The 15,572-nt window shown below is 38.7% G+C and overlaps 1 protein-coding gene across 2 annotated transcripts in view; it reads right to left on the bottom strand.

Moving 5' to 3' along the window:
- Nucleotides 1–15,572, bottom strand: part of fgd6 (FYVE, RhoGEF and PH domain containing 6) — a 36,093-nt gene that overhangs the window by 4,044 nt on the left and 16,477 nt on the right. Inside the window, exons 4-14 of one of the 2 annotated variants that reach the window (XM_041781241.1) lie at nt 13,660–13,727; nt 13,547–13,577; nt 5,702–5,853; nt 3,260–3,416; nt 2,776–2,863; nt 1,940–1,990; nt 1,794–1,852; nt 1,634–1,705; nt 745–813; nt 496–579; nt 84–163 (exon numbers count right to left, since the gene is read on the bottom strand). In XM_041781241.1, coding sequence (XP_041637175.1) covers nt 84–163; nt 496–579; nt 745–813; nt 1,634–1,705; nt 1,794–1,852; nt 1,940–1,990; nt 2,776–2,863; nt 3,260–3,416; nt 5,702–5,853; nt 13,547–13,577; nt 13,660–13,727 — 911 coding nt within the window. The remainder of the gene's footprint in view (nt 1–83; nt 164–495; nt 580–744; nt 814–1,633; nt 1,706–1,793; nt 1,853–1,939; nt 1,991–2,775; nt 2,864–3,259; nt 3,417–5,701; nt 5,854–13,546; nt 13,578–13,659; nt 13,728–15,572) is intronic. The other variant, XM_041781242.1, reaches the window with a different exon arrangement.

Genomic DNA, 15,572 nt, shown 5'->3' with positions numbered 1-15,572 from the left:
AAACAACAAAACACAGCAATTCAACTCAAGTAAATACATGAGAGTTGATAAAAATTTATATCTGAAATATAATGACTGCTAACCTAGCAGACAGGATGAAGGAGCGTTCAACACTTTCGATGTTCAGCTCATTCTGATACGCCTCCTGACTCGGCTTACTCACCTGGAGAACAAAAATCCACAGCTTACCAATATTATCATTATTTGTAAGATCAAATATATAGAGAAAATGTTAAAGCTTTTGCTGCAAGACTGATGCATCAATTAGCTGCAGCATGTGTAAAAATGATCTGGTAAAAAAAAAAGTAATAGATTTGCTGAAGTTTTAACGGGAGTTAAATAAGGAGTCAACTATTAAAAGAGAAGGGGAAAACAGGTAACAAGATTACAAAATCCAAATAAAGAGGCCCCACTGGTTATAAGAAAACATAAAATAAAGCAAATAATGCAATAAACATGCTGAGTGAGCTTTTTTTCCCCCATAACTCCTCTGACCTTCATCCCAGCCAAGGAGAGCACACTGTTGAGTTTATACTGGGCTGACTGGACGGGAGTGGTGTACATTAATGCATCATTGAACTGGAAAAAAAACAAGAAATTTTTCAGACAGATTAACAGAAAAACATCAAAATATCATCACATAATTATTTCTGTGAATTCCATTACCTCTACTTTTAGAGGGCATACAGTTGAAGCATAAAACCAGTGAGATTTATAGTAAAGAATTTCCTACTTATAACTCACCAGGAAGAACATCCGTGGCTGCATGACTTTCCTAGACAGCTTCATCAAGGTGCCCTCCTTCAGAAACACCTGCAAACAGGACGACTGTTAAAGGCATGCTTGGATAAATACAAAAATGATAAGCAGCTGCAATTAAAGGGGCAAAATTTAACATATGGCAAAGGAAAGAAAACAGTATCAGTGAAACAGTGGTGCTTGTGGATCTTTTGGCTGTACCTCATACTACTAGCAAACACTACTTTGATTATTACTGGTACTTCTACTAGAGCTAGAAAGGATCCCCTAGTGCTAGTGGGAGAGCAAGTCACTAGTTTTACTATTCATGCTACAACTAAAAAAAATATTTCCCATTTTGACAAGTAAATAGTTTGCGTATGCAGATATGCAAGCGTTCATATGGAGTTTTTTCTTTTTTTTCTTCTTCTTTTTTTTTTTTTTACAAACTCCAAGCAGGCTTTCATGTGTTTTGCACTGAGTACAGACTTCTGTCTACCCACTCTGCCATAAAGCCCAGATCAGTATAGGGCTGCAATGATGGCTGTCCTTCTAGAACTTTGTCCCATCTCCACACAGGATCACTGGAGTTCAGTCAGAGTGACCATCAGGCTCTTGGTCTCCTCTCTTACTCAGGCCCTTCTCCCTCTAGTGCATGGTCTGGCAGGGCAATCAGCTCTTGGAAGAGTCCTGGCTGTGCCACATTTCATCCACTCGAGAATTATGGAGGCCATTGTGCTCTTGGGAACCTTCAGTGCAGCCTATTACTTTTATACTATTATACTAGGACTATTCAGTATGTTCTATTCTATTTCCCGGTACAAACCTGTCAAGTTGGATCTTTGTCCTTGTTTGGGATTCTATCACAGGTTGTGAGACGTTTTTATTCACTCACCCTGCCTGGTTGAACGATCTCATGGTGTCCGTTGAGGCTGTACTGAATCTGCATCAGCTTCTGAAAGTTATCCTGAAACACAAACATCATAGAGATGAGGAGGAGAACCATGAAGCTGTAGCAGATCAAACTTAAAGCCCTGTGCGGAGAAAGCTCTCACCCCTTGCTTCATGATATCGTTAGCATGGTTGGCCACTTCTTTCACGATGCTGAGGGCAGCTGCATGGACAACAAAGACAAAACAGTGTTTCTTTCTAGTGCAGCTTAAATAATGATCATCCTGGAGAGTACTGCTCTGTTTCTAACCTTGTGTGTCTTTATAATCCTCAGAGTCCTCTGGAAGGTTTTTCAGATAATCTGAAAAAGAGAAAAATGTGTTCGTTTGTATTTAAGTGGGAAAAATGTGTGCATATTCATCCTGACACACAGCTGCTGGAGAAAAAAAATACGGCAACAAAAGCAAAGAGGAGGCTGCCCGCCCACAGGTATTTGTAAGATCCAAGAAGTTTCTATAAATACAAAGTTTCATTCTGCACAGACAAACCAAAGTGAACAAGGAAGACTCTATTTTTTCTTGGTGAAAATTCTGTCCTCCCAAGGCAAAAGTTGAAAAACATGACCCTTTTTGTGCTGAATATGCATGCAGAGACCAAGGGAAGGCAATATTTTATTCCAAGCAAACAGACCAGTTTCCTAAAAAGATGGGACTAGGCATTCTATATGAATAAAAACTGACAGTTTAAAAATGCTCTGCAGTTTGTAATGTGTTGCCAGAATAGAATTCAAAAAGTGCAATATCAAATTGAAAATAGCTCTAAGTTAGCATAAGTTGAAAGTGAATTATCCCCCCCCCCCCAAAAAAACAGTTTCAACTTATTATATGATAACTTTGTACTATTCTTAATTAGTATGAGGTTTAAATGCCTTATTAACAGATGCTTGTGTCAGACTATTTTCTGTTCCCGTTTCTGTCCACCAGGTGTCAGTGTAGCAACGAAACAAGCATGAAACCACTGCAGAAAAAACAGACTTCAGTCCCAGTTACATTCAGGTGCTGTCAATAAAGAGGCTGTGATTTAATAACCCCTTCAGCTTTAGTGTGCAGAGTTCAACAGCACAGAGAGAAGAGTGCATGATCATACCTGTGAGCAGCAGCTGGTACTGAGGGATCCTCTGGACTGGTTTCAGCAGGTAGTGTTTCAGAGCCAGGCTGGCACATCTTGGACTCATCTGAGACAAAACAAACACAGAGATAAAAAACAGACATTACTTTTGGACTGATGCCTATAAGAAACCATCTCGAGGCAGGAATGGAGTGTTTTGGTGGTAGCTTCTTCAAAGGTTGAAAGACATTTGAAAACAGTATTTTTAATGTTATTAATGTTTTCCAATTAGAGGGTGAAATGCTTGGCATGAAATTGACAAATACCCAAATTCAGACCAGAAAAACACTAATTTGACACTCAGAGATATAAAATTAGCTTAATAGATACATTTTTTTGTCTATTCGTTAATCAAAATAATAAAAATAAGAATAAGAATAAGGATACTTAACACATGCTGGGCCTTTATCAATAAATAACACATTAAACTAGAACACTTAATTTGCAATCTTCAAAGCCCTACCTCAAACTCTTTGACCACAGCAGCAAACGCTGTGTTTTTCCTGCACTGCTCGTCCAGCAGAGCCACGTTGTTGTCAAACTGGCGGATGTAGGTGGAGTACATCTTCAGGTAAGGACCTTTCTGGACAAAGATGTCCGACAGTCTCTGATGATCACTCCTGAAAACAGAAACACATAAACAGACCAATTAAGTTATCCTACTGAGACCTCATAAAGCCTAAACATTTCAATAAAAATGTCCCCAAAAATGCATGTCAGTTCATCTAATTTCAAAGCAGTTACCCCAGAAATTTCTAAATACATGAAAATACCTTAAAATATCTTAACAATGATATTTCATTGAAATTCTTGAGAATTTCAAAAGACAACCAAGCTCCCAAAATCCCACCCCACATTTCAAAACAGTAACAAATACATTTCCCAAACGTTAACAGAAATACTTTAACAATGTCAAAGCAAATTTCCCAAAACATTTAAATCACATTCCCTGAAATTTCCATGTAATCCTTGAAAACTTTAAAGGATATTCCCCAAATTCCCAATCAAATTTTTTTAGAAAACACAATTTGTTTTCCCAAATTCCCATGAAAATGCTAATTAATTTCAAATCAAATTTTCCCAAAAACTTCTAATGAAACTCTCTAAAATAAACAAACATCTAAACAAAATGTTCTTGATAATACTTGAAAAGTGCCAGCAAATTCACCTAAGCCTTCGAACAAATTCCCTGAAAATTCATTGAAAACCTTGAGATATCCAAAGGACACCGTTCATTCCAGGAAATCTCCCTTCATACCAGAACATTATTAAGTAAATTTCCAAAATTGTCTAAAAAATCTTTAAAATTTCAAAGCAAATTCCCTGATATTTTCATGTAATCCAAGAAAATGTTAAAGGACCCCACTCCCCCACCAAAAAATTTCCCAGTCAAATTCCCAAACATTTATAAACATATTTCCCGAATGTACAATTTCCATGAAAATTTCCCAGATTTCCAGAGAAATACCTGAAAATTTCACAGCAAATTCCCCTTAAAAACAAATTTCACAGATTTCCATGAAAATACCAATACATTTCAAGCTAATTTTCTCCAAAATCTCAAATGAAAATCTCTAAATATACAAACATCTTCCCAAAATGTACATTAAAATGCCTGAAAATTTAGGATGAAATTCTCCCAACATTTTTAAGCAAAATAACATAAACTTCAATGAACATAATAGACAATTATCTCCAAAAAAAAACCCCAGCAGAAGTTACCACTACGTTGTAGGAAAATCAACATGTAATTTCCTCACATGTCAATGCAGGGTCTTAGAAGGTTAATAAAGTAGTGGATGAAGTGGAAAATATAAGATATCACTCCTTATTTGAATTTTTTTAGACTTAACACATAATTTATGGCTAATTTCAATTAATTTTGACATTATTCTTTTTATATGGTCCTTGTTATGCCTCTGCAAAGGTGAACGCTAGGTCCAGAGGCATTATGTTTTCTGGGTGTTTGTCTATTTTAAGAATGCATTGAAGGATTTTTTGTCAAATTTGGCCCAAATCTACACTTAGGCTTGAGGGTGAGCTGATTAGATTTTGGAGGTCATAATGGCCTTGCATACTGTGCTGTCACATTGCCCATGTACCATTTTGTAGCTTCTTAGGAGCTTGACCCACTACTATACTGTCATTACCTGTACATTTTATACTTCACTGCGGCATACGACCCCCAGGCAGTAGCTCTACTTCTGCATCTATGAAATACAAAATGCTGACAAAAACAAGTCCAGTAGAGCAGCAGAGCTGATCTAAGACTAGTAAACAAACCTCCAAGTTCAACAAAAAGTAGTTAAATACACTTCTTTAGGAAGAAAAGATTATATTGGATGCAGTAGAACTGTCCATTAAAAAGGTTAATTGCACTGTAAAATGGCACAATGACAGCAATTACAGCGAGTCAAAGTTGAACCAGGAAACAGCTCTGCTAACATGTGAGTCAAACCGCTCAAAGTTGGGTAATGACTGCTATTCACTGTTGTTTAAACAGACTTTTGAGCGACTTAAATGAAGGGTTTTAAATAAGGAGGTGTGTATATGGGAGAAGCACAGAGAGGGCAGACAGGGAGAGAAAGAGGTAGAGATACTACCTGAGGTGGAAAATAACAGGAAGTTTGGGTGTTTTGTCTCAATGATTATCTGCTTATCACACTGTAAACTACCCTATGACACAGCTTATCAGGATGATTACGGTACTTTTAACACTTTACTGCTGCATCTATCCAAAAATATACTGCTTCCAGGAGTTATAACTGTTATGATGAACATATTCTATATTTAGCAGGACTTGCACAGCTTATCATTACCTTCATGTTTATCACTATAATCTGAGTCAATATGATGTCCAGTGAGTTATAAGTACAGTTGTGTGTCTTGTGTTGTGAAATTTTACCAGTGTGCCACCCTCTCCTCCAGCTCCCTCAGCAGGTCTCTGTTCAGCTGGTAGAGCTGTGGCAGGTAATACAGGATCTGACTGAGGATCCGCTCATCAACCACCGGCTTCCCGTTCTGACGTGTCGCCTTGGCAACAGCATCCCTGAAGTCCTGAGGAGAAGACGAGGAAATATGGTGTCATTATTTCACAGACACGCTCACAGATGCCCACAGTGTTATAAAGGGTTCAGAGACACATGACCAACATTTAGTTTAACACTTTAACAGGAACACCTGGTTATCACCTCATAAACTCTCCACCCTTTTCCTACAGCTCTGCACATATTTAACACAAGACACAATCACACAAACATGCACACACAGAGCTGAGTCAGCACTCCTGACTTCAGGCAGTGTGTGCCAACACTCACATCCACCTGGAAGGAAACAGGGAGGCCAGGCAGGATCCCACTGACCTGGTTAATGTGGTCACCCTCCCATAAACCCACAAGGACTGCTCCACCAAATCACTCTGATTCATCTCAAAAGTTACAGATAACTGAAAAGGGTTTGATTTTGTCCCTTTTCAATCTGGCCAATCATAAACATGCCACATTCAAAAACTAGAAATGTGATTGGTTGGCTGAGCTTTTGGAGAGAACATGCACAGGCTCTTGCAGGATTGGGCCTGAATTTTTGGGCCCCTTTCAAGCTCTAAGTCGGCTTTTTTCTAAACTCTGCATGACGCAGCAAAACCAGTAAAACATGCAAAATCCTCGTATAGACACTACTGCCTCCACAGTGCTTGCACCTGTTGTCATAAACAGTTACTCTTAGATGATCACATACAAAAAGCACAACAACTAAACAAGCAATATAATGGAATGCTCAAAGAATTTACTACTCTTTATATGGTCTCTTAGTAAATCCGGGCCTCAGGCTGGCCACACACTAGAAGATTTTAAAATTGGCTGTTGTGAGTAGGGATGCACAGATGCATCAGTTTTACATTGGTTTTGGCTGAAATCGTCCCTGTTTACAGACATCAGTTACTGGTGTTTATCTGTTGTGTGCTATCATTTTAATGTTGGCATCTGGTGTATATATCTGTTGATTTAATTAAGAGACTTTTTACAGAGCAGAGGAGGTGACCAGTTAGACAAACTATGATATGTTTATATGGCCAAACTAATATAGGAAAAAAGGCTTAAAGAATTAATGAAAAAAAATGGTATTGCTTTCAGCAAACTAGTTATGTTAAACATTGCATAATATTAATTATATGATTATGATATCAGTAACAGCTCATAATGGCCTAAGAAGTGAATTGTTGGCATTGGCAGGTATGAACATTTCTGCCAATATTTACAACGATACTATGATATTTTAGCCATAAAAATCTGCCTTTATATGCTGTAAATAATTGCCAGATTGATGAAGTTTCACGCTTGTCCAACAGATGTACATGAGTTGAAGTTCATCCACATGCCTTACACTTTAAAGTGAGTTTTAAGGACTGAAGTTTTAGGTGTGAACTACATTTGAATATCAGTATCCATATTGGATAAAACTATTTTGAAAATATCTGAAAAACCCAGTATTGTGCATTCCAAATTGGTATTGTATCCAGTGTTAATTTTGGCAGCTATTTTTAATTTTAGTCCTAGTTTTAGTCTTTAAATGAAATGCACTTGAGTTTTAGTCACATTTTAGTCATTTCTATCCTGGCTGGGCTTGAACCCTGGCCGCTCGCATACAGGAAGCTCGACCTAATAGCTAGTAGGGGAGAGGGAAAAAACTAATACAGCATAGTATTGCGATATTTTGTGCAGTGATATATCGTATCCTGACTTCTTAAAATTAATTGCTAATATGAACTTAAGTCTATGGCACTTGACAAATAGCTTCAGCTGCTTTCTGTCACTTGATAATGCTGTTGTGCCTTTTGTCCAGTGAGGTCGGCAGAGGTGACGGCCATACAGCAGAAAAAAGTAGGTACAACCAATATGAAAAATAAATCAATAAAATACTGCGATAATATGATAAAAATAAAGGCAAGGCTAATGCTAAATCAGCTTAACAGTTGAAATAAAAACAGTATAGATAGCAAAGTACTGCAATATATGGTATCACAATACTCTGTGTATTGCAAAATGTTACAACTGCAATAATATTGAATCGTGGCATAAGTATTGTAATAATATAGTACTGTGGGGTCAGTGGTTATTCCCAGCTCTAATCACTATGCTACGAGGTTTTATATATTTCTGACTAGAAATTAGACAAATACACTTGTTTAGATTTTAGTGATTACAGTGCAGATTTTTAAAGACAAAATCAAACTACAGTAGCACCGATTGTAGAAATTAGGGCTTATACTGATGATCAAAATAACAATTTAGTTAATTGCCAAAACTGATGTTCTGATGTTTTTATAGATAAATAGATAAACTTTGTTGTCAGTCCAAGAGGCAGCAGAAATTATTCTCTGAAAAGGCTAAAAAAAAAGATATAAAAATTTCTGAAGGTATTTTTGACCAGTATTTCAGCATATCTTGACTGTCAATTTTTGCCATTTTTCTAACAAGTTTGTAAAGTTTTAGGCTGGAAAAATCCAATATTGTGCATCCCTATTTATTATATTGTTTAGGGTGGTTATTTCAGAGGGAATGATGGATTATTTGTAAGTATTTTCAGGGCCACAGGGACTTTATATTGTCTGCCTGATGGCAGTAACTGGAAGGAGAGGTGGAGGGTGAGAGAAGGATGCACTGTGATCACAGCGCTGTTGTACAGTTCAGAGAAGGGATTTCAGGGTGAAACTGTGATTTTGCTGTCCTGATTAACAATGCAGGACAGTTTTGTTTTATGTTTGATGGTGTAGAAGGATAAGATGTTGAAGGTGAGGATAGATTCATCGCTCCTTTTTGTGTAAAAACCCAACTTTGACAACATTAACTTTTCCAGAGGACCATGAAAACAGATCAGAGTTTCTTAAACAAGATTTTTTTCTGCCTGATGAAAAAAATACTATTTCAAACAGTAGTTAGAGGTCAGCTTTAACCATCTGGACATAACAGATTAGGCTACCGACTTCCTTTCATGCCATTCTTAAATCCTCTACTCAAGACTTCAAATCACCAACAACAAAATAAATCAAAAACAGAAGAGGTGCTAGTAAACAAGGTCCAGTCCCTGCCACTAATATAAATCTCTGCACCAACATCTGCCAAGATCAGGGAACCCAAAATAATACAAAACTTCAAAATGGACCAAAATATTTTGGAGATTTTGGCCACAAAATTTGAAGAATATAACCACCTCAGCACTATTAGCTTGGGTTTTAAAGTACCACATGTGCTGACAGTGAAAAAGGAAAAGTGCTCAGTCAGAGTGTTCCTGTCCTTAAGGTAAACTGAAAAACCGCCGTCTTAATATTCACAAAACACACAAGAACTCTGGGTACAAATAAACTTCAAACGGGCTGAAAAATGTAAACACATGGGCAGGATGACATGCCATAAGTGTCCACAGTCACCAACCCTCCCACTCCACTGACCTGCAGCCACACAACACTTAATACACACTCACAGTGGGGGATTATCTGAGGTATGCGTGTGTCTGGAGGTCGTCTCTGTGGCCTGAGGAAGCAGCTGCTGCTCGGCCGGGACGTCCACACACAGACAAGAATGCGTTCTGACCTCTTTCTTGGACTGAGCGCCGCGCCTCGCCCTCCCCCGTCAGCCGCAGGACGATGGTTTCTACTAATCCTGCTGTGGGCTCCTTTAAAGCTACGCCTGGGGCCCCAAGACAGGTGGACCCTGGAGCCTCAAGGTGGACCGAATGAACCCTGTCACCTGGGACTCCCTTCAGGACAAGACGACACATGCTTCCTGTGAACTGAAGGTGTTTTTATGCTGATGTGACACTAAATGGTCACACCAAACATGGCTGTAAAGATTCTATCAAAACTGCTCTGAGACGAGGGTTTTTATAAATACTGATACTTCAAGTCACAGGACCAGCCTGCTATGATAACCAGACATCATCCAGTCACATGATTCGTGTTTGACTGGCCTTCATTTAAAATAGAAAAGCATGCAACATGAGTGGCAATTATAGAGCGTTTTAGTAAATTCAAAGACTATATGGAAACAAACTGGTCATGAAAACAAGTCTATGAACTCTAAATTACAGTTTTATGGGTGTCATTGCTATGCTGAAGGTGAAGGTGGATATGTCTCCAAGTTAGAGAGCTTTACTGTTTCTTCCAGACATAAATTACCTGGTGGAGCTTCTGCTTTTTCCCAAAACACCAAGCTTTTCTTTTTTTATGATAAGCATGAAATGCTGCTATACAAGAGTTGTCTCTTTTTATGAACAATGGGAGCTGGCTCCTGTTTGAGAGACAGTTTCTTTTTTCCATTTTGTTGTAAAGACATTAAAAGGCAAATGGCATTGAATGAAGGGTCGCTGCTGAAAGACCAGATCTTATTACTGAGATGAGATAAATAATCCAGATTTTTAGAGAGCTACAATTCCCTTCACTATAAGTGAGGTTAGATGGGCATAAATAAAGCCATGCTTGTTTACTAGGGGAATACCGCAGATCACATCAGTTGTTGGGGCGGTCGCCATGGCTTTCCATAAGTGCCAGCAGTCAGCCAAACAGCCGACTAGTCACTTTCAGTCTCCCCTCGCTGGCTGCTTTTTCCCACAGGCTGACTACTCCATATGTCTGTGGAAAGCACCGGGTCTTTAATGCATGCCAGCACACGATGTGTCTCCACAACCAAGCCGGTTTGGGTAAAATCTTCCCAGACCACTTCCATATGCAGTCTCAGCAATCGGATGCCAAACCATTTTTAATTCACATTAATGTACGTCCATGTACTGCATTCAGGGTTACTAAGTGGTACCTGGATACCAAAAATGGATATAAAACCCTCTTAATGCATTCTAAAAATGGGTGTCGATGCGAGGTGTAAACGCACCCCTATGTGTCCTGACTACATGTCGACACCTGACAGCTCAGACTACATATGAAGGTGGTCTGTTGGCAGTGTTAACGCTTGTGTGTCCAGGGCCGCATTAGAGACCACCCCCTCACCTGGAAGAAGAGAGCTGCTTTCTGCCAGATGTAAAGCATTCAGTCTTTTCAGGCTGTATAAACCTTGAATTAATATCCATCCTAGGTAGTCATAGTAGGCAGCAGAGGAGATGCATTGTTAATGCGAAGTGTAAATGCCTGCATTTGAGTGTGGTTCACTGGAAATCAAATCACCCAGGCTGGAAGCTGATTCAGCATTTAAACAGTCTTCTAATGTTAGGCTGAAGGGGTTGTGCAGTAGTGTCATTGTGTTCCTGCCTTTTTCACTGATTAGGTTGTGTTTTAAGCACATCTTCTGCAGCAGGAGTTATGTGCAATATATTTTTTGTTTTAATTGATATTGGTTTCTGTGTTCACTAGGGAAGCATGATGTTGGATTTTTGCTGAAATCTGATATGCTGTTATTTCCAAACCTAATCTAGCCAATACCAACATATGCACACCTTATTTTTGTAAAGGACACCAAGTGTCTCCTATGCAAAGGAAAGGAGAGTCTCACAGAGCTGAGAGAGGAACGGGGAAGTAGGCAGTCCTGCAGTTGTTTTATGGTTGGGGCTTCATTCAAAATGTTCAGGGCTAGGGTCGGGTATCGTTTGTGTTTTTCCCCGATAATGGTGCTAAATCGATACTTTTTAGATGGTGAGGGAGCCTAAGCAATGCCTAAATCAATGCCTTTGAGGGGAAAAACGTGTGTTGAACGTCAGGATAAGAATGAAAGCTGTCTGGTATCATACATGGTTAGCAGAAGTATCTTTATAAGATGCCAGTCCAACATGGAATAAGAAAAGGAAACCGGTGTAACTTTAACACATAAATCACACAGATTCTATAATGTATTTCTTGCCTTTCACTGGGGTGGTTTCAAAATGAAGTTTTGATATCTGTGTCTTAATTCAGTCCAGTAGGTACTGGATATGTTGGTTCTAGTACCACATTGGTACCGGTTTTCAAAACTCATCCCTATTCAGGGCTCAATGGCCTCCTTAAGTTTGTGGCGGCTTAGGCCTACACCTGATGTTACCGCTGTATATTTTACTAATATTTAAGGTTGATAAATGATTTGTACCACCAATATGTACGACCGATGTCAGCTGTAAGTATCGGCAGAAATGGTCATATCTGTTGTTACAGATATATAACTTTTTATGTGAATATATGCCAATACCGATATCAAGCCAATGATATCATGCAAACCCAACATTTTCATGTGAATTGTTTGCCTTTTTTTTATTAGTGATTCAATAGGTCAATCAATCAATCTTCGTTTGTATAGTACCAATCCATAACCAGTTATCTCAAGACACTTTACAAAGCGGGCATGTCTGGATCATACTCTCTGTCTATTATAATAAACCCATGTTAATCACCATGAGCACAGCACTAGCAGTATTTAGCCCCATTACAGTGGCGACAAAAACCTTCCCTTTAATGGGACAGGGTATTAAAGCAGAACCAGACTTGTGTTAGAGCCATCTGCTGAAGCTGAACTGGGGTTGGAAAGGGCAAGTAGGAGTGGTGGAGGTGGAAGAAAAGCAGGAAGGCGGGAGGGACAAGAGAAACAACAAAACAACAATGGAAGACAAACTTACGGCAGTTAAGGCCATAAACTTTTCTCCCTAAATGTGTGTTATTTGGTGTCAAACTATAATTTCTCCAAGAAGAAGATAAATCATGTCAGATATTTGGTATCATATCATTATATTATTATATCAAACTGGTATCATATCATATCAGTGTCGTATCATATCAAATTGGTATCACAACAGTATCGTGTCCATGTCACATCATATTGTCTCCTCTCCAGTCTATATGGTTTGATTGGTATCATAGTGTACTGTATCGTATCGTATTACATTGAATCATAATATACAGTTTCGGCTGTATCATATCATTTTCTGGTCTTATTGTTTTGCATATCACATTGCATCGTTTCGTTTCTATCACTATGATTTTGTGTCGGATCAAAATGTTTTATATCGTACCATTTCTTTCATACTTTGTTGTGTTGAATTGTATGGTATATCGATCTTGGAAATACTGCTGTTGTATGTGGTCAAAGTAAACCTCTTTTTAAGTGAATATGGCCTCTTACAAAAAAAACTTTAACAGAAGAAACAGCAAAACAAAGGAAAACTTGAATACAATTATCAATGAAATAAATAACAAGCAAAAATTTTATCAAATTAATTAAACCACCCCAACACTTTAGAGTGAATAGCACTTAAAAAAGAAAACTGCCCACAGTAACCCACCTATATTCAAGTACTTTAGAAGCTTAATGAAACTACAGATTTAACATATAATTAGCAACTAAAATATAGTTGAAAATCAATCTTAACTCATCAGAAAAACTACACAGCTTGCTGCAACAGATCAAAACTGAACCACAACTAAAGACAAGCTTATAATCTCTCCTGTTTCCTGCATCTTACACATGCTGATCAAAGCAGCGCCTCCCTTTTTGTGGCCATGCCTTCACCTGCCCACTGTTACCCACCGGAGCAACCAAAACCCACCAACACAGCAACTTCAGCTTTGAAATGTCTGCATTATTCAGCTCTGTATGGGTACTTAAGTGGAGACGGCCAACAAGCTCATTAATTCATGCCCATCCCTTGAAAGAAAAAAAAAAGCTTTGAACGCCTTTCAAAACAATCACAGCGTCTGCGCTATTTATTATGTTAGGCTCTCTTTTTCCCTCGACCACTAAAATAACAACTTTTCAGTGAAACTCTTGAATAACAAAACACTTACTATGTGAAGAAGCTTGAGGACGTCCACAAACCTGATGAAAAAAGAGGAAGAAACCATAAAAGTCTGAATATTAAAGCACAGATTTTACTTAGAGTGAGATTTTTCTAACTTACACTTTCTCCGAGCTCATAATCTCCTGCGCGATGTGCACCACTTTCTTCCTCTTCATTTCGTCCTCCTGCTGAAAGAGGGGAAACACAGTCAGAAACATCAACAGCGACTTTTACTAAAACAAGCCACTCTTAACTCACAGGCTCACTGCAAACCACCATGATGACTGGATCCTGTTTCTCTCGGTAAAAGCATCAGGATTGAGTTTACAGCCGTCCAAACAACAGTTCAATCAGACCAAAAAAGTGGAGCAACAACCTCTCCCTGCTCTCTCCCAGTGTCTCTGATGGTGTGTGCTGCTGAATGGTAATGGGGGGGCGGTCTCTCAATGACTTAATTTGGACAGCGGCCTTGGCCCCAAGCGTGACTGAAATGTCCTGCTGGTCCTATCGGAGCCTCTGTGTGTGATACCCAAGAGCTGTGAGGGGCATCACACTCAGGCGCTGACATTATCACAGAGAGGGTCACATAGGATGAAAAAATACACCTCATTCAGTCATTAAGAGAGCTATTTCTGAACCAGTAACCCTTCCGTGTTTACCCCTCCCTCTACAGCAAACATTCACAACAACACACACCTACTTCTGAAGCTGTGATGGACAACTAACACACTTGGCAACAAACATTTGCACAATCTCCAGCGGCTCCAGTTTGACAGTTTAGACACTGGCAATGATACGAAGAGACGCCCGTAATCTGTAAACATGCTGACAGTTTTATACTCTGGCATCATGTCTGAAAACAGCTCTGAGTAATTTTTTTTCCCCACGATTAATGTTTGCTTCTAAAAGACGCCATCTTGCATCAACAGGTCTTTAGATCCAAAGTGATATATTTTGGAATGTGAGGGAGCCTAAACAAATCTTGGCTACAAACTAGAAAATTATGAAATCAATGAGAAATCATGGGTACAAACTTATATCTTTAGAACAAAATTCTTACTCTCATACCCCTTTACCAGCTGTTGAATCAAGTCAATTGAGAAATTTCAGAGCTATCAAATAATCTTTCTTTTAATTGTAAGCCGCTGCTACGTAGAATATATCAGTGTTAAAAATTTCAGAGTTGATTTTAACTCCCTAAAAGTGGTTTAAGCTCCATTCCTAGCTAATTCACAGTGTTAATCCAACTCTGTAGAGAGTCAACTGTTCCAAGCTTCACCCACTGCCATTCAAAATCTGGGGACAGAGTTTTCCCATCATCCCTTTGGGCAAAGTGTTTACCTGTTGCCTGTAGTGCAGTGATCACTGCTGGGATTCCTTTAGTCCTGTTTCTGTTGGATTATTATCTTTGTTTTTGATTTTAGACGTTTCTGCACCACGAGTGAAGTTATCCACCAAGTTACCGACTTCCCGCCTGTGTCAAAGGGTGGTCTACAGGAAAAGGTGGTCAACTGATTTTCATCAAAGGTGTGTTTCCCAGCTCCACAATTGTCTCTTTGCTCCATCCTCAGCAGAAGACACCTGACATTGCCACAAGTATCTAATACAACATGGCAATCTTAAGTAAATTATGAAAAGTGCATTGCAATGTCTCATTAATTAAAACTGTAAAAACCTAAAATTTACACCCAAAGCAAAAGGAAGTAACACCTTGTTGTGTTTAAATCTTTATTTCTGGCAATATTTCATTCTTCAAATAATGAACTACATACATTTTTAGATCTTACAGCGTTAGCATGAGGATAACACCTTGATAGCTTAACATGATTCACTGAGAGAGTACATCTTTGTAATACTACAAAGAAGCACTAATCTAAAGTAAAACTGCTTGCTGTTAAGAAAAGTTTGTTTTTCTCCAGCCTTTTTTTGAGGTTCCAACTCTACATAAAGAGTCAAATCACTTGGTGGAGTCAATCCATACAGTCACTATAAAAGTGGCAGTGTTAACTTTGACAGTGTTACTTTGACTACAC

Source organism: Cheilinus undulatus, linkage group 23, assembly GCF_018320785.1.
Source record: "Cheilinus undulatus linkage group 23, ASM1832078v1, whole genome shotgun sequence".
In the NCBI taxonomy this organism is placed as follows: domain Eukaryota; kingdom Metazoa; phylum Chordata; class Actinopteri; order Labriformes; family Labridae; genus Cheilinus; species Cheilinus undulatus.
Note: the sequence above shows the minus strand (reverse complement) of the source record. Positions and strands in the feature narration are given on the sequence as shown.